This window comes from Salmo salar, chromosome ssa22 (assembly GCF_905237065.1).
Source record: "Salmo salar chromosome ssa22, Ssal_v3.1, whole genome shotgun sequence".
NCBI classification, from domain to species: Eukaryota; Metazoa; Chordata; class Actinopteri; order Salmoniformes; family Salmonidae; genus Salmo; species Salmo salar.
Window position 1 is genome coordinate 25,525,815 of NC_059463.1, and position 25,588 is coordinate 25,551,402.

The following is a 25,588-nucleotide window of genomic DNA, read 5'->3' on the forward strand; positions in this document are numbered from 1 at the left end:
TTTGGCTGTTATGATGTATTATTGTATATTAATGCTTGGCTTAGCTCTCGAGGGCATTCTTTACCATGATGTCTTTTTGATTTTCTCTTTTGTTCATTTAGTTATTGTAAAGCTTCCAGCTTGGATTCCTATACTGTATTGCTAATGCTGAAGTGTATGTATTTATCATATTAAGTGATGCAGGTATCTTTGTTGAATAGTTTTTCCTTTCTTCTTTTTTTTCTTTCTTTATAAATGTCTTGCACTGTGATTTTTTAAGTGCATTATCCCAAAAAGATATATCATTAAAGTTAGATAAGTGGTTTAGGTAACACCTGTTCGTTTATGAGCCGGCTCTTGTAGGTGAATATTGGGAGCCGGCTCGCTTATCAGAAGAGCCAAATCTATTTATAAAAATATTTTTAAAATTAAGATATGAATAATCAAAAGATTTAAATGAATAGAATGAACTAATTCAAATAACGAAAAAAGAAATAAAATAATACAGGCCTAAATGCTCAAGCGCACACACATTCGTTCTGACTGTCTGCTCAGACTAACAGCCTCAGCTGTTGTTCCTGTCAATCAGACACACAGTGTCAACCAATGAACCAAAGATGAGTGAGGGAGGGCCGAGCCAACTCACTCACAGTCACACACTTAGCAGCCGAGGTGAGAGAGGAAGGACAGCTGTGAAAACAACAGCTGGAAAATGAGTCGGAAGCACAGTAGCATTTGGATGCATTTTAATAATGTAGACAATGTTAGAGCAGTGTAGAATTTGCCAAAACAAAATATCATATAAATCTGGTTCTACACATAACCTACACCGGCATATGCGAACTGTGTACCCAACTGTGAAGCTAGCTGAAGCGGAGCTTCAAGAAACTAGCGGGCCTGCTAGTGATAGTGGTGGAGCCAGCACCTCCACACGTGGAGATGTATCCACTCAGTCCAGTAGACCTACTCTGCGACCCACAGCAACGCAGTCTTCTATGGACCAGTTTATGCCAAAGTCTATGACTGTAGCAAAACAAGGCCACATTCATATTGCATTGACTAAAATGATTGCCACCGATTTCCAGACATTTTCGATCGTGGAGGACAGAGGTTTTAGAAATTATAGTAATAGTCTAAATCCAATGTACACAATTCCAAGCCGGAAAACCCTTTCAAAATCACTTCTCCCACAACTGTACGAGAGGACACAGGCTTCAGTGCGGGAAAGAGTCCAAAAAGCTACTGCAGTTTGCCTTACCACTGACTGCTTCATTGAATATTTTTCGATGTCTAGCTGTCTTCTGAACTGCTTTGAGTTCAGCGACAGACACACCTCAGAGAACTTGGCAGAGGAACTGTTGAGAGTGGCCAGAGAATGGCAAGTAGATGGAAAAGTGGTCTGTTGTGTTAGCGACAATGCAGCTAACATAACCAAAGCCATTAACATTTTTAAATGGACCCATCATCCATTTCTTGCCCACACAATCAACCTGATTGTTAGAGATGCTCTGAAGGTGATGAAGCCCACTGTGGACAAAGTGAAAGCAGCTGTGGAATACTTCCACAGGAGCACAGTAGGTGCTGAAAAACTAAAGTCTACACAATGCCAGATGGGAATACCTGAGCTGAGGCCTAAACAAGACTCCACTACAAGGTGGAATTCAACATTTTATATGTTGAAGCGGTTTCTTGAGTCAAAGGATGCTATCATCTCTACCCTGGCCATTGTCAATGCACCTGTTGATGCTCTGACCCAAGAGGAATGGGAGGTGGTGGAGGAGGTCTGCAGAGTCCTGAAACCCTTTGAGCAGGTCACTGTGGAGATCAGTGGAGAGAGGTATAGTAAGCAGTTATTACTACATCGTTATTTAATCCAGTATTATATATGTATGTGAGCAGTAGATGAGAATGTAGTATCAGTAGACAAAACATGAACCTGAACTAATAAGTTACTGTTCTCTCTTTTCAGTGACATGACAGCCTCAAAAATGATACTCCTGTGTAAGGGTCTGCAGCGAATCACAGCCAGCTGCCAGAGAAAAGCAAATGTAACCACAGGACATGTGACAGAGTTGATGGACACCCTATGTTCATCAATGGACAGAAAGTTCCACAGAATGGAATATAATCGCGTGCTATCAGAAACCGCTGCACTTGAACCCCAAGTTTAAGAAGTTAGCCTTCAGTGATGCCCGAGCGATTGATGAGCCTCTTCAAAGAATAACCTCAGTAGCAGGGAGGGACAGCCCCAGCACTCAGCTGGCTCAGGCACCAGGGCAACAGGAAGAAGAGGGATCAGATGGAGCAGAAGCACCAGCAGTAGCGCCACAAATGTCTGCTGTTTGGATGCTGTTTGACGAGAGAGCAACTGGGGATGCAGCACGAAGAAATCCCTCAGCAGATGCCATAACGGAGGTCCGATCCTATTTGGAGGAGCCCTCTGAGCTGGTGGAAGAACAAGGCCTCTGTCTACCCAGGGCTTACTAAAGTCATGACAGGGAGACTGCATAGTGGCCACATCCGTATCCTCTGAGAGGGTCTTCTCGAAAACAGGACAAATAATTACTGAGAGAAGAAACCGCATCAGCCCCTCGAAAGTGAGGCAGCTTGTATTTCTGAATACAAATCTCTCATAAAAGCAAAATATGGTCAGCATTGCTGTGTGTTGCTGATTATAACATGGCAATAAAGAAGAGAGAGAAAAGAGGGACCAGTTTAATGTTTTAAGTGGGATGCTGCAGTTTTGCACATTGTTATTTATTTATCTTTGATATGGTGCAATATTCTATTATTATGTTGTTCAGATTGTATTTGTTTTGAATTGTTATATTTATATGCACTTTGTTTATATACATTAAAAAAGTTATACTTTAAATGCACATGTGTAATAGCATCCTTCTTTTTTACATTTATTTCAATTTGTGGGATGCTGCAGTTTTGCTAAATGTTATTTATTTTTCTTTGATATGGTGCATTATTCTATTACGCTGTTCAGATTGTATTCGTTTTGAATGGTTAGATTTATATGCACTTTGTTTATATACAGTTGCAGTCAGAAGTTTACATACACCTTAGCCAAATACATTTCAACTCAGTTTTTCACAATTCCTGACATTTAATCCTAGTACAAATTCCCTGTTTTAGGTCAGTTAGGATCACCACTTTATTTTAAGAATGTGAAATGTCAGAATGATAGTTGAGAGAATGATTTTTTTCAGATTTTACTTCTTTCATCACATTCCCAATGGGTCAGAAGTTTACATATACTCAATTAGTATTTGGTAGAATTGCCTATAAATTGATTAACTTGGGTCAAACGTATTGGGTAGCCTTCCACAAGCTTCCCACAATAAGTTGGGTGAATTTTGGCCAATTCCTCCTGACAGAGTTGCTGTAACTGAGTCAGGTTTGTAGGCCTCCTTGCTCACACACACTTTTTCAGTTCTGCCCACAAATTTTCTATAGGATTGAGGTCAGGGCTTTGTGATGGCCACTCCAATACCTTGACTTTGTTGTCCTTAAGCCATTTTGCTTCCCTACCTCATGATGCCATCTATTTTGTGAAGTGCACCAGTCCCTCCTGCAGCAAAGCACCCCCACAACATGATGCTGCCACCCAGGGTGCTTCACGGTTGGGATGGTGTTCTTCGGCTTGCAATACTTATTTCCCTCATTACAATGCAAATCAATTTATAACATTTTTGACATGCGTTTTTCTGGATATTTTTGTTGTTATTCTGTCTCTCACTGTTCAAATAAACCTACCATTAAAATTATAGACTGATCCTTTCTTTGTCAGTGGGCAAACGGACAAAATCAGCAGGGGATCAAATGCTTTTTTCCCCCACTGTAGGACTCGTTTTACTGTGGATATAGATACTTTTGTACATGTTTCCTCCAGCATCTTCACAAGTTCCTTTGCTGTTGTTCTGGGATTGATTTGCACTTTTCACACCAAAGTATGTTCATCTTTAGGAGAAAGAATGTGTGTCCTTCATGAGCGGTATGACGGCTGCGTGGTCCCATGGTGTTTATACTTGCGTACTATTGTTTGTACAGATGAACGTGGTACCTTCAGGCGTTTGGACATTGCTCCCAAGGATGAACCAGACTTGTGGAGGTCCACAATTTTTTGTCTGAGGTTTTGTCTGATTTCTTTTGATTTTCCCATGATGAGGCACTGAGTTTGAAGGTATGCCTTGAAATACATCCACAGGTACACCTCCACTTGACTCAAATGATGTCAATTAGCCTATCAGAAGCTTCTAAAGCCATGACATCATTTTCTGGAATTTTCCAAGCTGTTTAAAGGCACAGTCAACTTAGTGTATGTAAACTTCTGACCCACTGGAATTGTGATACAGTGAATTATAAGTGAAATAATCTGTCTGTCAACAATTGTTGGAAAAATGACTTGTGTCATGCACAAAGTAGATGTCCTAACCGACTTGCCAAAACTATCGCTTGTTAACAAGAAATTTGTGGAGTGGTTGAAAAACGAGTTTTAATAACTCCAACCTAAGTGTATGTAAACTTCCGACTTCAACTGTACATTAAAAAGTTATACTTTAAATGCAAATGTTTAATAGCATTCTTTTTCATAAAAAACTATGCATTTTTAAGTACATTGTGGTTAGGTAAAGTATGATTTCATTTAATAATTTAATTAGAATTGTTTTAACACCAATCATAGTGAAACTATCGCAAACTGTTTGACTTGAAAAAATGTAAAACATATTTTTTTAAATAGCCGTTTGGGAGCCAAAAGAGCCGGCTCTTTTTGATGAGCTGATCCGAACGAGCCTGCTCACTTAAAAGAGCCGGAATGCCCATCGCTAATTTTGATTCTGTGATGATGCACTTTCCTAAACAGTAAAGTGCATCATCACACAGCCTGCGTCAACAAAGCTAGCTTTTTTCCTAGCTAGCTACTTCTGTTTACAGCCAATGTAGCAGAGTGAGCAACGTGCTAGCAATTCAGTGAACAACTATCCCAGAATGGAAATTTAACACAAATAACAAGTGAACACGTAACAGAATCGATTTCCTCAGTACCCATTGATGAATTAAGCTGACACCGTTCAGAATAATTGTTCGTGGTTTCCGTTCTCTCAGAAATGCTTGGTGTGCTGCTACATCGTTGTGGACGTATGACAGATAATCTTTCATGCATTGTACAGAGGCAAAAGCTAAAACATTTTGAAACAGCGAAATAAGCTATTTTGTATACTAAATAGCCAGAAGAGTGATGTTTCACTGTGAAACTAATACTGCATTGCATTGGGACTTCTGTTATTTTGTTGTGATGAATTCATAAACTATAACACGCCCATGCATATTATTAAATGACACCGCTTGGTTTTTATTCACCTTATGCATTCATAACTAATATTGATAGGTGAGATGCAATATAACTATATTAGAAGGCCTAGACTACTTCATCCGAATGTAAACTAAATGCACTGGATACAAAACACTTGCATATTATAAACAAGAACATGTGCAATTTAATTATATGCAGCAATATCAAACAGGAATATTTGAAAATAGATGAATACGCCATTGTAATATTATTGCCTTTCTCTCTCCTTGCAGGGGATTACTGTTGAACTGCAGACCCCAGATGCCCTAGCCTCAAACCCAGTACCGTGGGGAGACAAACACTTGCCAGTTTTTATAAATATTGGTTTTCCTTTATCTGTGCATGAATGCTTAGAACACAGTCCATTGTACAAAATAAGTCACGTTTTATTAGTCGTATGTACAGGATACACATGGTCCTTCTCAACAATGCAACAATAATAAGAAATAATAAAAGAAAAGACTACGAACAAGTAAATGGCGCAGTAGAATAGAATAAACATTTCAGCATCCCCAAGTGAGGGCCATCAAAGAAACTAACATACAAAAGCTTGTTCAGTACATGAGGGAAATTGTCATGACAGCCACAGGCTTTTTATACACAGGACAGGAGTTTACAGGTTTTTGTTCCAGCCCTTCACTAACACCTCATTCAACTAATTGTGGTCTAAATTGTAGACCTTGAATAGTTGAACAATAGTGCTGGGCAGGAATAAAAACGTGCACACAGTGCAGTACACTAGGGCAGAAATCCCTCATGTCTGTATTTTAGAATGAGTTTCATATGTTACAATGAGCAGTCAATTCTGCATGATAGACAATAACATACAGTGCATTTGGAAAGTATTCAGACCCGTTGACCTTTTCCACATTTTGTAATGTTACAACCTTATTCTAAAATGGATTAAATAAATACAAATATTCATCAATCTATAAACAATACCCCATAATGACAAAGCGAAAACAGGTTCTGAGAAATGTTTGCAAATGTATTAAAAATAAAAAACAGATACCTTATTTACATAAGTATTCACACCCTTTGCTATGAGACTCAATTGAGCTCAGGTGCATCTTTTTTTCTATTGATTATCCTTGAGATGTTTCTACAACTTGATTGGGGTCCACCTGTGATAAATTCTATTGATTGGACATGATTTGGAAAGGCACACACCTGAATATATAAGGTCCCACAGTTGGCAGTGCATGTCAGAGCATGTCAGGCCGAACTAATTGTTTGTAGAGCTCCGAGACAGGGTTGTGTCGAGGCACAGATCTGCGGAAGGGTAGCAAAACATTTCTGCAGCGTTGAAGGTTCTCAAGAACATAGTGGCCTCCATCATTCTTAAATTGAAGAAGTTTGGAACAATCAAGACTCCTCCTAGAGCTGGCCACCCGGCCACACTGAGCAATCGGGGAAGAAGGGCCTTGATCAGGGATGTGACCAAGAACCTGATGGTCACTTTGACAGAGCTCCAGAGTTCCTCTGTGGAGATGGGAGAACCTTCCAGAAGGACAACCATCTCTGCAGCACTCCACCAATCAGGCCTTTGCGGTAGAGTGGCCAGATGGAAGCCACTCCTCACTAAAAGCCACATGACAGCCCACTTGGTGTTTGCCAAAAGGCACCTAAAGGACTCAGACCATGAGAAACAAAATTCTCTGGTCTGATGAAACCAAGATTTAACACTTTGGCCTGAATGCCAAGCATCATATTTGGAGGACACCTGGCACCATCCCTACGGTGAAGCATGGTGGTGGCAGCATCATGCTGTGGGGTTGTTTTTCAGCGGCAGGGACTAGGAGACTAGTCAGGATTGAGGGAATGATGAAAGCAGCAAAGTACACAGAGATTCTTGATGAAAATCTGCTCCAGAGAGCTCAGGACCTCAGACTGGGACAAAAGTTCTCCTTCCAACAGGACAATGACCCTAAGCACACAGCCAAGACAACGCAGGAGTGGATACGGGACAAGTCTCTGAATGTCCTTGAGGCAGAGCCCGGACTTGAACCCAATTGAACATCTCTGGAGAGACCTGAAAATAGCTGTGCATCGACACTCCCCATCAGAGCAGGAGAGGATCTGCAGAGAAGAATAGAGGTGTGCTAAAGCTTGAGCGTCATACCCAAGAAGACGCGAGGCTGTAAATGCTGCCAAAGGTGCTTCAACAAAGTACTGAGTAAAGGGTCTGAATACTTATGTAAATGCTGTATTTCTGGGGGGGTTTCTAAAAGTTTTTTTGCTTTGTCATTATGGGGTATTGTGTATAGATTGTTGAAGGGAAAAACAATTTAATCCATTTTAGAATAAGGCTGTAACGTAACAAAATGTCAAAAGTCAAGTGGTCTGAATACTTTCTGAATGCACTGTATGTGAATCTACTTCTCACATAGTGATGTTGCACACTGCTGAATAAACTGACTAAACTCCTGGGATAGGGGGATTTTCCTAGTGGATGGGAGGTTCCCATGTTTTTTACATCTGTTTGGGTGATGGGATGGGATGTACTTCCACCTGAGGAGAACAGAGCAGAAACAAAAAGCCAAGGGGCGGAGAAATGAACCTCACCGTTCAAATTTCAGTGCTGGTTCAAGTTACTGAGAACCACAACTACCTTTGTTAATGTGCAATTTTGCTACATTTGTCATTAGCTGGCTAGCAAGTTCACCAATTCAGGATTAAATAACTGTCTGGGTATTCACAATTGACACTGTTGATTTTATGATTACTTTGTTTGGTTGTTCATCCCTAAACAGCTGAAAACGAAGACGAGATTGCCTGCTGGCTAGCCATCACATCCGATGAGCTAACATAGCTTGGCCAGCAGTAACTCAACGTTTGAATAAAACATTCATATGAAAGTAATATGTTGAAATTTCTTACATAATTTGGTGAATAAATAATCTTTATAATTACATTTTACAAAGTTATTCCTGTGGAACACTTTCCCCCAAACGAGGATTAAAGTCTACCATTCATTTTTGGAATTTTCGCTGCGAATATAATGTTGAGAGATAAACTCAAATTAACTTTATTGTCCGTGTTGGAAAATTGTCATGAACACATAATACTACTGTATTTTAAAGATCACATCAAATCCATATAAAAAAACATAACATTTCAATTTGACAACCCACTGGACATTTTAACAATGAAATGTGGTCTCATAAGTCCAAGGACGAACTTTAAAACATAGTAGCTGGTTCCTTTTAGTCACAATGTTTCATTGTGGATCCAAAGATGCTGTGTTAGTCAAAAGCTCCTCGCACCCCAGATACACTGACAAAATACTGTGTGCGTGCTTGCATGCGTGTGTGTGCGCGTGTGTGTGTGCGCATCTGTGTGTGTCTGCGTGGGTGTGCGTGTGTGTCAGGACTCCCTCACCCCTGTCAGACTCAGATTGCCACTGGGTGGAGGTGTGTTATTCCAGCCCAGCTGAGAGAGATCAGGTTCCATTCCCTTTTCTCTTTCTCAATCTCTCTCTCCTCTTCTCTTCCTACTCTTTTCTTCCTCTCTTCTTCCCTACCTCTCTCCATCCTTCTTCCACTGCCTTCCCCCTCTTTCAGTTTCTCCATCTCTCTCCCCCTCTCCCTCTCCACAGGGTTTGAAACATGCCCTAAAGCGTATCTTTAAACCTCAGCATTCCACTGTGGATCTGTTGCCACAGGGAAAAGATTTAAAACCGTTGAGTGTTTTTGGAAAGTTTAAACTTTATTTAATCTGGTGCTTTTTGTGAACTGCTCTGTTAGTCACAAGGGAGGAAATTTGTTCTTGACGCTTAAATCCCTATGACATTTGGTTTGGAAGAGACCCCGCCATACGCATACTAAAAACGCACACTTACACACACATACAAACACACACACACTTTACCACCATGTGCATACTAAACAGAACCTCTGTACAGTACACAATGTGAGCCAAGGTGCAGGTGGGTCGTTCCACCTTAAAAAGCACAACAATCTCTGATTGTTCTGAAATGTTTACTCAGTGCTTCAACAAAGTACTGAGTAAAGGGTCTGAATACTTAAGTAAATGTCATATTTCAGTTTATTTTTTAAATATAAATTAGCAAACATTTCTGAAAACCTGTTTTTGCTTTGTCATTATGGCCTATTGTGTGTAGATTGATGTGGAACAAAACTATTTAATCCATTTAAGAATAAGGCTGTAATGTAACAAATGTGGAATACTTTCCGAAGGAACTGTATATAGTACCCAACATCTGATTTGCATCAAATGTTTTCCACCAATGAGTAAGACACCAAATAGCAGGAACAGCACCATCTAGTGGTCAGAGCTTGGTAATATCAGGATGAATAATGGGACATAAACCTAACAACTTCAATTATTAATTTCTCTGAAGAGGGGAAAATAACCATCACCAGATTCACTGGAAATACATTACATACTGTACATACATTACATACTCTACATACATTACATACTCTACATACATTACATACTGTACATACATTACATACTCTACATACATTACATACTCTACATACATTACATACTGTATATACATTACATACTCTACATACATTACATACTGTACATACATTACATACTCTACATACATTACATACTCTACATACATTACATACTGTATATACATTACATACTCTACATACATTACATACTGTACATACATTACATACTGTATATACATTACATACTCTACATACATTACATACTGTATATACATTACATACTCTACATACATTACATACTCTACATACATTACATACTGTACATACATTACATACTGTATATACATTACATACTCTACATACATTACATACTGTACATACATTACATACTCTACATACATTACATACTGTATATACATTACATACTCTACATACATTACATACTGTACATACATTACATACTGTACATACATAACATGCTCCCGAGTTATGCAGCGGTCAAAGGCACTGCATCTAAGTGCAAGAGGCGTCACTACAGTCCCTGGTTCGAATCCAGGCTATATCAAGGCGCACAATTGGCCCAGCATCGTCCGGGTTTGGCCGGGGTAGGCCATCATTGTAAACAAGAATTTGTTCTTAATTTGTTCTTGCCTAGTTAAATAAAGATTTAGTAAAAAATATATTTTTTAAATAGAACATTGAGAACATGGGTCTGTGGGTGGCTTTTGACTATTTTCAGGGGATTCCTCATGTCTTTCCCATTGGTACAAACAAGTTTAGTCCAAATCAGATGTTGGGTACTATATTTATTGAATATTATATGAATCCTGTAAAGTAAAATGCCCAATTTGGGTGCAATCAATTCATATCTCGGAGATCAAATTATATTTCAACAAAATAATGTTGCAGCAATGCTAATCTTATATGTTTCTAACTGCAGAAACCATTTCAGAACAATCTGAGATGGTGGGTGTCATGGCTTGCTGAAATGATATGGAACGACCCAGGTGCAACACACAGAGACATTATTCTTGGCTTGCTACACTAGAGTTTGGCGTATACGTGTTACTCATTTATATTAAACTACTGTATGTCTTCCTCATCTGGAGAGAAATACTGTACAAGCTCAACCTGGGTTCTTTTGTGTGAGAGAGGTTTGTGTGTCTGTGTGCATACTCTACGTTTGTGAATTTGTGCGTATGTGTGTCACTGGTGTGCATGTGTATATGATCATACACATTCGTGCATGTATTTATGCAATCGTATTGGCTTGTGTGTGGTGTGTGTGGTAGGCATATATGTGAGTGTGTGCAGGCGTGCGTGTTTGAGGAAGAGGCTAAAGCCTCCCAGGCAGCTCTGAGCCTAGCCTAGCTCTTAGCTGTAGCTCTGAGAGGAACGCTGAAACACAGGTTCAGACAGACCCTCTGAGTCACGCTCATCCTGTACAGAGACCTCTCTCTGCCTCTCTCTGTGTATGTGTATATGCGTGTGTGCATGCGAACCAATAAAATATACAAATGACACAATGATTTAAATACTCATATATACAGTGTTTACATTTATGTGCATACTAATACACACACTAATCCATCCACGTACAATTGGTATTAAGATAATTTAAGAAGCCTTTTTGTGCTATCAAAATGTCACTCTATGTCACCCAAATGTCACACAGTTTGCCAATAGTTGTAACTGTCCCCGTCCAGAGCCATACTGTAGCAGCCACCCATACTGTAACTGCCCCCGTCCAGAGCCATACTGTAGCAGCCACCCATACTGTAACTGTCCCCGTCCAGAGCCATACTGTAGCAGCCACCCATACTGTAACTGTCCCCGTCCAGAGCCATACTGTAACTGTAAGTGCAGTCATCTTCAGTGTAATAAGGCCTGTGATGAGAGCAGCACTCCAGTCTGCAGGCTCCTGAGGGCTCATTGAGAGAGAGGGCCCCAGCTGCAGAACAAAAGCATCTTTGTGGGTGATTGAAACCACATTTTCTCCTCCCTCTCCTCTCCTCCCTCTTCCCAGCTACGCCAGACCGTTCGAACCCACTGAAAACAATCAACGTCAAAAGTTTAAAATAATACCCAGAAAAACCTCCCTGCAGATATCTAAAGCACATAGCGGTGGTCTACGTCTTACATACACACACACAGTCATTGCCAACGCTTCTAGCTCTCCCAAATTCCCACTTTCAACCTGACCACTCTCTTTCTTTCTCTTTCTCTCTCCCTCCCTTGTCCCTTTCCCTTCCTTCCCTCCCTCTCCTCCTATAATTCCCCATTCTCCATTCCCCTCTTTCCCTCTCTCTCTATTCTTTCTCTTCTTGCTAGAGTCAGTGTGTTGTACTGTGTTGTGTTGTTCTGTGTATGTTGTGTTGTATTTTCCTGTATTGTCTGTGGTACTAAATAAATAAGACCCACTCCAGGCGTCAGCCACTAGATGAGACAAACTGGCTTTCACGGTGGAAATCCTCAGTCTTTAGAGCAATACCTCACCCTAAAACATATGTTTGCCAGACCTTTACATACCTTATGTTGTCTAAAGTAGAGCTGAGTAAACAGTACCCACCATATGTTGTGTAGACCCAACTAGAGGTAACTGCCAAAATAAAGGAAACACCAACATAAAGTGTCTTAATAAGGATTTAGGCCACCACGAGCTGCCAGAACAGCTTCAATGCGCCTTGGCATTGATTCTACAAGTGTCTAGAACTTTATTGGAGGGATGGAACACCATTCTTCCACAAGAAATTCCATCATTTGGTGTTTTGTTGATGGTGGTGGAAAACGCTGTCTCAGACATCGCTCCAGAATCTCCCATAAGTGTTCAACTGGGCTGGAATCTGATGACTGAGACACACATCCTTTAAACCCCCTATGCTCCTTTAAGACCCCTCTTTCAAAGACATTGAGATCTCTTCTAGCCATGTTAGCAATAATAATAGGCAACTGGGCGTATTTATACATGATCATAAGCATGGTGAGATGTCAATTGCTTAATTAACTCAGGAACCACACCTGTGTGGAAGCACCTGCTTTCAATACACTTTGTATCCCTTATTTACTTCAAGGGTTTCCTTTATTTTGGCAGTTACCTGTATACGCATTAGGATAAATCTGCACTCTTCAATGTATGGGAAAGAGTTCCCAAGGGTAGTACAGTACAGTAGACAACAGTTTATTGGTTGCCTGGACATGGGGCCAGCCCAGAATTTGAACATACGGGGTTAAAATATTTGTACAAGTAGTATTGTATTGTACAATTTGTACAATATTTGTACAAAATATTTGTATCCTGTTTTGCATGCTGTGCCTGTTTGACCCAGTATAGCAGCTTTCTGGGCTGTGTTTCATGTTTCATCCATTGGAAGGTGATTTGAGAGGAGCGGGCAGACAGAGGTGTGGAATGTTTAGGGCCAGTGCCATATTTGGCTGGCTGTCAGATGATGAGCTGGCATATTGAGCTGCCGATGACAACACATCAGGAGTAGGGCAAGAGAATTTCCTGACCATGTGACTTGACCAGGGAAAATTCTGGGAGGGAGTTATATGTAGGGGCAGGAGTTTAACCTGGTCAGGTCATGCTTTAAGGAAAAACTCCTGTTCCCACTCATGAGGTGCAGAGCAGAGAGAAGTGTAATAATATAGTAGAATCAAATCAAATGTTATTTGTCACATGCTTCATAAATGGCAGGTGTAGACTAACAGTGAAATGCTTAATTACGGATCCTTTTCCAACAATGCATGAGGAATAAATACACAGTGAATAACGAACAAGAATAATGAGTAAAAATAACATGGCTATATATAGGGAGTAACAGTACCGAATCGATATTCAGGGGTACGAGGTAATTAAGGTGGCTACAGTATGTACATATAGGTAGGGGTAAAGTGAATAGGAAACAGGATAGATAATAGACAGTAGCAGCAGTGTATGTGGTGAGTGTGAAAGTGAGTGTGTGTGAGTATGAATGTCTGTTGCATCAGTATGCATGTGTGTGCGTGTTACATTTGTATGTGTGTGTGTGTGTGTGTGTGTGTGTGTGTGTGTGTGTGTGTGTGTGTGTGTGTGTGTGTGTTGGGGTGTCAGAGTATACATGTATATAAACTCAGCAAAAAAAGAAACGTCCCTTTTTCAGGACCCTGTCTTTCAAAGATAATTCGTAAAAATTCAAATAACTTCACAGATCTTCATTGTAAAGGTTTTAAACACTGTTTCCCATGCTGGTTCAATGAACCATAAACAATTGATGAACATGCACCTGTGTAACGGTCGTTTAGACACTAACAGCTTATAGACAGTAGGCAATTAAGGTCACAGTTATGAAAACTTAGGACACTAAAGAGGCCTTTCTACTGACTCAGAAAAACACCAAAAGAAAGATGCCCAGGGTCCCTGCTCATCTGCATGAACGTGCCTTAGGCATGCTGCAAGGAGGCATGAGGACTGCAGATGTGGCCAGGGCAATAAATTGCAATGTCCTTACTGCGAGATGCTTAAGACAGCACTACAGGGAGACAGGACGGACAGCTGATCGTCCTCGCAGTAGCAGACCACGTGTAACAACACCTGCCCAGGATCGGTACATCCGAACATCACACCTGCGGGACAGGTACAGGATGGCAACAACAACTGCCCGAGTTACACCAGGAATGCACAATCCCTCCAGCAGTGCTCAGACTGTCCGCAATAGGCTGAGAGGCTGGATTGATGGCTTGTAGGCCTGTTGTAAGGCAGGTCCTCACCAGACATCACCGGCAACAACGTCGCCTATGGGCACAAACCCACCGTTGCTGGACCAGACAGGACTGGTAAAAAGTGCTCTTCACTGACGAGTCGCGGTTTTGCCTCACCAGGGGTGATGGTCGGATTCGCGTTTATCGTCGAAGGAATGAGCGTTACACCGAGGCCTGTACTCTGGAGCGGAATCGATTTGGAGGTGGAGGGTCCATCATGGTCTGGGGCGGTGTGTCACAGCATCATCGGACTGAGCTTGTTGTCATTGCAGGCAATCTCAACGCTGTGCATTACAGGGAAGACATCATCCTCCCTCATGTGGTACTCTTCCTGCAGGCTCATCCTGACATGACCCTCCAGCATGACAATGCCACCAGCCATACTGCTCGTTCTGTGCGCGATTTCCTGCAAGACAGGAATGTAAGTGTTCTGCCACGGCCAGCGAAGAGCCCGGATCTCAATCCCATTGAGCACGTCTGGGACCTGTTGGATCGGAGGGTGAGGGCTAGGGCCATTCCCCCCAAAAATATCTGGGAACTTGCAGGTGCCTTGGTGGAAGAGTGGGGTAACATCTCACAGCAAGAACTGGCAAATCTGGTGCAGTCCATGAGGAGGAGATGCACTGCAGTACTTAATGCAGCTGGTGGCCACACCAAATACTGACTGTTACTTTTGATTTTGACCACCCCTTTGTTCAGGGACACATTATTCCATTTCTGTAAGTCACATGTCTGTGGAATTTGTTCAGTTTATGTCTCAGTTGTTGAATCTTGTTATGTTCATACAAATATTTACACATGTTAAGTTTGCTGAAAGTAAACGCAGTTGACAGTGAGAGGACGTTTCTTTTTTCGCTGAGTTTATATATACACTGAGAGTACAAACCATAAGAAACATCCGTTTTTTCTATGACATAGACTGACCAGGATAATCCAGGTGAAAGCTATGATCTGTTATTGATGTCACCTGTTAAATCCACTCCAATCAGTGTAGATGAAGGGGAGGAGACAGGTTAAAAAATTATTTTTAAGCCTTGAGACAATTGAGACATGGATTGTGTATGTGTGCCATTCAGAGGGTGAATGGGCAAGACAAAAGATTGAAGTGCCTTTGAATGGGGTATGGTAGTAGGTGCCAGGCGCACCGGTTTGAGTGTGTCAAGAACTGCAATGCTGCTGTGTTTTTCACACTCAACAGTTTCCTGTGTGTATCAAGAATGGTCCACCACCCAGAGGACATCCAGCCAACTTGACACAACTGTGGGAAGCATTGGATTCAACATGGGCCAGCATTCCTATGGAATGCTTTCAACACCTTGTAGTCCATGCCCCCAACAAAATGAGGCTGTTCTGAGGGTAATATAGGTGCAACTCATTATTAGGAAGGTTTTCCTAATACACTTAGTGTATGTGTGTCGAGTGTGTGAGCATAGAGTCACTGCAAGAGAGTTCGTGAAAAAAAGGGTCAAGGCGGGTAGTCTGGGTTAGCTATTTAGCAATCTTGTTTAGCAGTCTTATTCGAGACTTGGTGAACTGCTAACTGCAGCTCTCCACTACACACCTTATTGTAGGCTAATAAAGCAGTGTGGACCTGGACATACATTTGTCAGGTCTCAAACAGTGTTACTATAATAATGGTTTGTGCCAGAGCAGTTAAGTGTGCACTGTGCAGACCCTGTCATTACGTTAGTCATGGTCTTTCAGAGTATGGCCTACAAAACCTAGTAGGATCATGGGAGTTTGTTTTTAAAAGAGCCACCCCAAAGCATTTATATTTAGTGTTCTCAGTGTTTTTTCCCTACAGAGCTTGCTTTGTTTTCAGCTGCTTCAAATGGGTAAAATGTGTTAAGAATATAATCTGACTGATGTATTGATTAAATGACACCTGTGCACCCTAAACATCTTTATAAGAGAAATGGGCTACAGTTGACCTCGTGTCAGGATCCAGTAACCGGGTGATTTATTTGGGAAACAAATTGAATATGATTTGGCATGCGTGTGTTGTTGAACTTCAAGCCTCTCGCTCTGAAAAATGCACACTATTTTGTTTGAAAGCGCTTAAAGATGATTTACCGCGGCAATTTACTTCGCGCCCCCGCCAGTCCTTCACACGTCAATCACACCAACGACTCTCATCAGTTTCGCTACCAGGCCAGGTGCGCCTTGCGCTGGGATGAGGCAGCGCGACTGGCCTGAATGGGGCGTTTCAACGGTTTGATACACGATAACGACACGAGTTGCGGAGGCTATACACAATTAATTGTTTGTGTAGCCTACCTAAACGCACTTTTAACATGAACCATTTGTTAAAGTGAGAGGACCAGACATGCACAAAGTAGGCCTAGGCTAGCCAATTCGGATAAATTATTTACAATTATTAAGATGAATTATGATTATTGTAAAAAATGTGGTGATACATCATCATCATGTATTACATTGTCCAGCAATTTCACAGTTACAATATCTGATTATTGTTTATTGGGCTGGTAGGCCCATATTATTCTACTACGGTAATAAACATTGATATCGTAATCTTAATTGTCATACTGAGGCATGCATAATAATATGTAGCGCATCTGAAATAATCTGGGATCCCGTCTCTGGTTCTAGGTTAGGAGTTTGTGCCTGGAGGAAGCGCAGTAATCAGTGCCGACTGAAGTTTCCTGTCTAACAGACTGGAGCTGTCTCCAGACAAGCGTTTGAGAGGAGAGAGAGAGGGAAGGTGAGAAAGAGAGTGTTGAGTGAAGTATGGACATGGCTGATGATATCCAAAGTTTCAAAGCTGAATTTTCTGCAACAGATGATAAATCGGGAGTTTGGAAAGTTTAAAAACGTCTTTGGGGACTTCGTAAAGAGCCGAGCTGTAACTGTCAAACCTCTGTAAGCGCTCGGAAAGTTGCACCCGAGACAAAGACTGTTCTGGGGACTGCCCTTAGAGCTCGAATTTACATCTGCGCTGCACTGACAGGCGGAGAAACGGCACAGACTGAACTAGTGTCGCCGAAGGGGTTCGCTTTGAAAGGAGAGAAGAACTTATCGGACAAAGTCCTAAATCCACTTTTGCATCGAGAAATGCGCTAAAACTATTCCATGAAGGACTTTATGGAGACGAGAAGAAGAGTTGTGGTGTCTTCGAGACGCGAAAGTTAGATAAGAGGAGAGCAGAAGTGGAGTGAAGATCACTGGAGTGAGAGGAGAGAGTCTACCTGGGTAAGGGGTCAGATAATGAATTAGCGAACACCGAGCGACCTGTGTCCCACTCCCAGCCAACACTAAGTAAGTGGATTTGGGAGTTGTTGTCCAACTCCTTGCCTTTTTCTTTATTATAAATCGAGTTTGAACAGGACCCACAGGGTTGAGTCGGGCTGGCTTAGGGTGAGCATGCATGGACTCGTTAGGTAAACATAATGTGAAGATGCCTTCAGCTTAACACAGCTGTATAAACTTGAGGACTTTGTCAACTTCATAAAGTTTTCTAACATATTTCAATGTTTTAAAATAGCTCAAGTCATTAAAAGTTTGATAACATTTCGATGTTATTATCATATCACCTTTGTAGGATGCACATATTTCAGATGCAATTGAGATAATATGCTATTGTAACTGTAAAGCCATTTCAGATTACTAAAAGTGCAGAAGCCCATTGAATAGATAGAATTTTGTTGACCATGGCGAAATCAATTATGGCCAAGAAAGTTCTAGAATGAGTCCAGATAGTCGTGACTCATGAGAAAGGAGAAGTGGAGATTCGTGTCACATGAGTACAATACATGAAATGTGAATGACTGACTGGCTGTGCTATATATTGAGCTGTGACAGAGGCCTTGCGTGTGTTGCATGAGGAGTGTGAGGGTGTGGAGGCACAGCTGTCCCACAGAGGTGGTCACGAACATGCAGCTGAGCTGGCACTCTCGAATCCCTCGAAGTTGGCCAACTTCTGAACTTTATACACTGTTAGGATTCTGAAACATTTTCAACATTCTGAAGAAAGGGTAATTTATGAGATGTAAATACTCAGTACAAACACTGTATGATAGTTAGATTTTTTGTTTGTTTGGTAGATTTTCTCTCCTTTTTCTGTTTCCATGCTGAGGGTGCTCTGCTGATTGGTGTACTGAGCATGATCTATGATTGGTGTACTGAGCATGATCTATGATTGGTGTACTGAGCATGATCTATGATTGGTGTACTGAGCATGATCTATGATTGGTGTACTGAGCATGATCTATGATTGGTGTACTGAGCATGATCTATGATTGCTGTACTGAGTATGATCTATGATTGGTGTACTGAGCATGATCTATGATTGGTGTACTGAGCATGATCTATGATTGGTGTACTGAGTATGATCTATGATTGGTGTACTGAGCATGATCTATGATTGGTGTACTGAGCATGATCTATGATTGGTGTACTGAGCATGATCTATGATTGGTGTACTGAGCATGATCTATGATTGGTGTACTGAGCATGATCTATGATTGGTGTACTGAGTATGATCTATGATTGGTGTACTGAGCATGATCTAGTGTTTTTGTCTTGTAACACTAGAGAGAAAACGTGCCATCTGAGAGTGGATGTAGGTTTTCTGACTATATCTCCATTTCTCTGTCTCAGGCTTGACTCCTGTTCCCCCAGCCCCAGTGAGCCATGCCCATGGATGTGGAGAGGAGCCCTCCTGTCAGCTCACCTGAGCCCCCTGATGATGGGGACCCACGTCCCCCCACTCTGCACCCCAACCCCCCCACGGACATCCCAGTTCCCACCACCAGTCCAACCCCCACACCCACCACAGGTGAGTGAACTGTAGTGTCATTGACAGTACTCCATGTCTAAGGGAAGGTAATGTCACTGCACGATGCTAAGCTTCTTTGAAAAGTGCCATCCTGTACATAAGGACAGAGCAGGAAATAAGGAGGCTCTATTCAAATACTATAAACATGTATCCTTCCTTGGAGTCTGAAAGAGAAGAGGACGCCACATCAGATAACTGAGATGCATTGTCAATTTGTGTATTAGTACATGCACGTGCAATGTTTGCCTGTGTGTTTGTGATTGTGTGTGTGTGATGAGTTGGAACATGCCAGTCTAAGTGGATGGGGGACGTGATTACCATCAACAGTGATTGTCTGGATGTTGAAAGGCCTCTGCTATGGTTTGGAGTGTGGTTGTGTGTGAGCTTAACTAAGGCAGGGAGATGAGCGGCATGTGAGAGTGTGGTTGTGTGCGTGTATGCATGTGCATGTGTGTGTATATGGCATGCATTCATTGATGTGAGAGAGAGAAAGAGAGAGAGGGAGAGCGAGAGAGAAAAAGAGAAGCGAGAAAGAGATGCATACAATCACAAGAAGACAGAGAGAATAATCCCTGTCAGAGTGAGGGGCTGGTGGTTGTGTTGAAAGGGACTGGTGTGTGTATACTGTATGTGTGTAGGTTTGTATTACACAGTCCTGTGTGGCTCACTTGGTAGAGCATGGCACTTGCAATGCCAGGGTTGTGGATTCGATTCCCATGGGGGACCAGTATGAAAATGTATGTACTCCCTACTGTAAATCGCTCTGGATAAGAGATTTTAGTGACTGCTAAATTACGTGTGTGTGTTTAGTAGTGAGAGAGAAGGCTTGTCCATGCTTCTTCACTCATGTGATCCTCATTAAGCCTGAAAGGGGGATGGTTGGGTGTGTGTGTTTGTGTGTGTGTGTGTGTGTGTGTGTGTGTGTGTTGCCCTAAGCAATGTGTTTATGCTCCCAGTGGAGTAGACATAGAGACAGTCTGTACACTAGGTGATATTGAAGATTCTCTCTTCCTTCCAGGACACCTAACTAAGCTCACTGTCAAACCAACAGTAAGAATACTGTGCACACGAGTTGTGAGCTGCTGCATTATGGGTGATATAAGGGACAGGCCTGAGAGCCTGGAATTCCAAACCCAGGAATAGGTCACCTGGGAATTTTGGGAATGGCGGTTCTCGTTGTCTTCTGCAGCGTGACAAAGAGCCTGATTGGTCATGGTGAGATTGATTGACAGGCGTGAGGGAGGAGGTGGGTGGGTGTCTGTGTGTGAAAGATTCTATGTTTTCATTGGCTAGAATTGTCTTTATTTGTTTCATCTCTATTTGCATCCAAAGTCTCCAGGAAGTCCTGGTAAGAGTACAGAGCTGTTTAAGATAGAGGGAGGTGTGGTTAGGAGTTAGGGAAGTGAAATGGGATGTCAAGTGGTTTGTTGCCATGGGAACCCGCCACAAAAATCCTCTGTGGTGGGAGGAGACTTCTACAGGGCAAGTCTCGACCCAGAACATTAGGATCTAGATTTTAGAAGAACACAATTACATACGAACATGTGGATGCATGTGTGTCTGTCTACCACACACATGCACAAGCACACACACACACACCACACCACACCACACACCTCCGAAGCTTTCTGACTAATCATCAGAAATGTAAGTAGACCCAAACTATGGGTCACGACCCTATGTGGGGTCGCCTGATTTGAAAATGGGGTCACGACCCTATGTGGGGTCGCCTGATTTGAAAATGGGGTCACGAGTGAGAATCAAAAATCGAATACAAGTTGTGCTTGGTTCATAGAACCGGGATTACATCAGTAACCTCAGGTAGCTGCTAGATGTGGTTGGAATAAACAGAGCGGTTTCTGTTTTCTTCCTACAAATGTGGCTCTATCTTTTGAACGGTTAAGCTACACAATATTATGACCCCATCACTGAAAGATAAGACTCGTAGGAACTGAGAAAAAAATAACGAAATAAAAAGTTGGTCACGAAGAAAAAGACTCATGTGTGTTCTGTTTTCCTCACGCTGCGTCGGACTCATTGGAACAGAGAGGACAGGACCAGACACTAAATCAGACTGGGGCTAAAAGAACATCATCAATGATGATGTTCTTTTCTACACCGAATATCATACAAAATGATTGCCTGACGATCTTCTGTACTTCCAAATACCTTTTCGGATGCATTTCAGTCCAGAGTGAAATACTGTCAAAAGTACTTTCAGACTGATTTGTAAAATACTGTCATAGTCCCAATTAAAAAAGTAAACATTGGCCTTTATTTACATCACTTTGATTACAAAATGTTTTGACATCAGAAACGGGTCGCGGGCCCCAAAAATGTGGAACTCCTAAAGTAGGCCATAATATGATAGTGAGTCATATTATTTAAGGTAATTAAGTTGTTTTGTGTTTAGTTTCAGTCTTCACCGAGTGTGTTGTCCTCAACATGCGGTTCTCCCTAACCACTAGCTCCAGGTTGCCCTTAACCACCTAGAAAGGGGCACGAAGGGGGTGGGTTGATTTGGGAGGATGGGTATGAGTTTAGGTGGGTGAGGAAGAGGTGGGAATGAGGACTGGCTTCACTGCCACAGAGGGTAACAAGGACCTGCTTTCATCACTTACCTGCCCCCTACACCCTCCCAGAATACCAGACCAGCACTGGACCCGTATCAGAAGAGGAGAACACACACACACACACACGCACACACACACACACACACACACACACACACACACACACACACACACACACACACACACACACACACACACACACACACACACACACACACACACACACACACACACACACACACACACACACACACACACACACACACACACAGGGCCCATTGAGTTCTGCTACCTGAGTTGGTACCACAGGGATGTGTGTTTGTGTGTTGAGAGTGGTTCTGACTTCTTATTTGGTCTAGCTTCATCAGCAGCAGTGCTGTGCTCTGCCCAACATGTATTTTTTCTCTCTGTGCATCTACCCAGAGGTCTTATGGTGCAGGAGGTAATGTGTTTGCCCTGTACAGGTAACTGCATGATTTCTGGTTCAAGACCTGCTATCCTGCTATTCCCCAGCTTATCCCCCTCTATCACTACATACCTGCAAATGTATGCGAATGTTGATAGAACTCTCTCTCTCTCTCTCCCATTCTAAATACCACCAATTGTATCTCTCTCTCTCTCTCTCTCTCTCTCTCTCTCTCTCTCTCTCTCTCTCTCTCTCTCTCTCTCTCATTAGAATATGTGTACAACTACAAATACCTAGGTGTCTGGTTAGACTGTAAACTCTCCTTACAGACTCACATTAAGCATCTCCAATCCAAAATTAAATCTAGAATCGGCTTCCTATTTCGCAACAAAGCCTCCTTCACTCATGCTGCCAAACATACCCTCGTAAAACTGACCATCCTACCGATCCTTGACTTCGGCGATGTCATTTACAAAATAGCCTCCAACACTCTACTCAACAAATTGGATGCAGTCTATCACAGTGCCATCCGTTTTGTCACCAAAGCCTCATATACTACCCACCACTGTGACCTGTACGCTCTCGTTGGTTGGCCCTCGCTTCATACTCGTCGCCAAACCCACTGGCTCAGGTTATCTACAAGTCTCTGCTAGGTAAAGCCCAGCATTATCTCAGCTCACTGGTCACCATAGCAGCACCCACTCGTAGCACGCGCTCCTGCAGGTATATCTCACTGGTCACCCCCAAAGCCAATTCCTCCTTTGGTCGTCTTTCCTTCCAGTTCTCTGCTGCCAATGACTGGAACGAACTGCAAAAATCACTGAAGCTGGAGACACATATCACCCTCACTAACTTTAAACACCAGCTGTCAGAGCAGCTCACAGATCACTGCACCTGTACATAGCCCATCTGTAAATAGCCCATCCAACTACCTCATCCCCATACTGTATTTATTTATTTATCTTGTTCCTTTGCACCCCAGTATCTCTACTTGCACACTCATCTTCTGCATATCTACCATTCCATTGTTTAATTGCTATATTGTAATTACTTCGCCACCATGGCCTATTTATTGCCTTACCTCCCTTATCCTACCTCATTTGCACACACTGTATATAGATTTTTCTACTGTATTATTGACTGTATGTTTGTTTATTCCATGTGTAACTCTGTGTTGTTATATGTGTCAAACTGCTTTGCTTTATCTTGGCCAGGTCGCAGTTGTAAATGAGAACTTGTTCTCAACTAGCCTACCTGGTTAAATAAATGTGATTTTTTTTAAAATATTATAAATACCGCGTGTGTGTGTGTGTGTGTGTGTGTGTGTGTGTGTGTGTGTGTGTGTGTGTGTGTGTGTGTGTGTGTGTGTGTGTGTGTGTGTGTGTGTGTGTGTGTGCGTGTGCGTGTGCGCGTGTCTGTGTAATTTGCTGTCTTTCACTGATGGAAAACATTTTGGTGCAGTTTGAGGCATTTTTATGACAAAATTGAACTATGAAAAAGCATGGGAATTTGTTTTCCCTACCTCTCCAACTCTGATACACATTTGGCCCTCACTGAACTGGCCTACTGTAGCTGCTGGCCTAGAGAATGCAGGAAAGCACGGATGCAGAGGCTGTACTGCTCCTTAACCATGGCTGGTCCTTGGAGTGAAGATAATCTAGACATTGTTCTCCCCTACTGGGGCTCTAGGGATGTTTTTTCCTGAGCTGGTTGTCTCTTTACTTCCATTTCTATGGTTTGATGCTTTGCAGATGGTGGTCTTAATGTTCAGTGCTTTGCTGAGGGTGTCTGCAGTGTGTTTAGAGTAGGGACGTTCAGGATGCCGCACGTTCAGGATGCCACACAGGCTATGGAGGCTCTGGTGTAGAACGTGCAGTTAAATGCAGTTTGAGAGCATTTTTAAACCCTTTATGTTGGGATAATTTCCCTAATGTGGACAGTTTGTGTTACTACCTTACGCAAGCTTGCACATCCTTTTGACTTCAGATTTGTGATGTTAGTATATGTGTATAGTCATCACGATGACATAAGATCGATTGGTTGAAACAGATCAATATCTTTGGTTTTGTACTGTTGATTTTGTAACACGCTCTGGGGTGCACAGGACTTTTCTAACTTAAATGGCACAAACATTTTTGGGCGGTCCTTCTATAAAAAAGTTGTTGGCCACATACCAATACATGGATTTGACAGTCAAACTATCACTTAAAGTAAATAGCAGCCAACTGTTGTCACTGTCAATATCCTATGCCACATCGTGATTCACTGAAGTTAACTAACAGAAAAAGTGGTTTGTTCCCTTTTCCGTGTTGTCAGCCTCCCAAAATCAGGTTATTCCAAGTTTCCGTGAGGCCTTTGAATAGTTTTAAACAGAGTTACACCCCAAACATTTGCCCCCTGTTCTATTGATTTCAGCGTGATATCCATGGAAGTGATTAACTTACCATATTACACTTACCACATGAATCAAAATGCAACACTTCAAAATGTATCTAGCTGTTTTCTACAAATGTACTTAATCAGGTAAAAACTGCTGTGATTAATTTATTTAGATGATATACCAGAAATCCCCAAAACGGTTTTGCCCTGCCTATTTCAAATCAAATCAAATGTTATTGGTCACATGCACATGTTTAGTAAATGTTATTGCGGTTGTAGTAAAATGTTTGTGTTCCTAGCAGTGCAGTAGTATCTATTCACAACAATACACACACACATCTAAAAGTAAAAGAATGGAATTAAGAAATATATAAATATTACATTGAGCAATGTCGTAGTGGCATTGACTAAAATACAGTAGAATAGAGTACAGTATATAATGTACATACGAGATGAGTAAAGCAGTGTGTAAACATCATTAAAGTGACTAGTGTTCCATTATTAAAGTGGCCAGTGATTCCATGTCTATGTATATAGGGCAGCAGACTCTAAGGTACAGGGTTGCGTAACCGGGTGGAAGCCGCCTAGTGATGGCTATTTAACAGTCTGATGGCCTTGAGATAGAAGCTGTTTTTCAGTCTCTTGGTCCCAGCTTTGATGCACCTGAACTGACCTTGCCTTCTGGATGATAGAGGGGTGAACAGGCCGTGGCTCGGGTGGTTGATGTCCTTGATGATCTTTTTGGCCTTCCTGTGACATCGGGTGCTGTAGGTGTCCTGGTGGGCAGGTAGTTTGCCTCCGGAGATGCGTTGGGCAGACCGCACCACCCTCTGGAGAGCCCTGCGGTTGCAGGCGGTGCAGTTGCCATACCAGGCGGTGATACAGTCCGACAGGATGCTCTCATCTGTAAAAGTTTGTGAGGGT

At 42.1% G+C, this 25,588-nt stretch overlaps 1 protein-coding gene across 2 annotated transcripts in view; it reads left to right on the forward strand.

Moving 5' to 3' along the window:
• The first annotated feature begins 17,170 nt into the window (after positions 1-17,170).
• The window catches only part of mdfi (MyoD family inhibitor), a 40,604-nt gene continuing 32,186 nt past the window's right edge, over positions 17,171-25,588 (forward strand). The window contains exons 1-2 of one of the 2 annotated variants that reach the window (XM_014166829.2): positions 17,171-17,787; positions 19,129-19,306. In XM_014166829.2, the coding sequence (XP_014022304.1) occupies positions 19,162-19,306 (145 nt within the window). In that variant the 5' untranslated portion in view covers positions 17,171-17,787; positions 19,129-19,161. The remainder of the gene's footprint in view (positions 17,788-19,128; positions 19,307-25,588) is intronic. The other variant, XM_014166830.2, reaches the window with a different exon arrangement.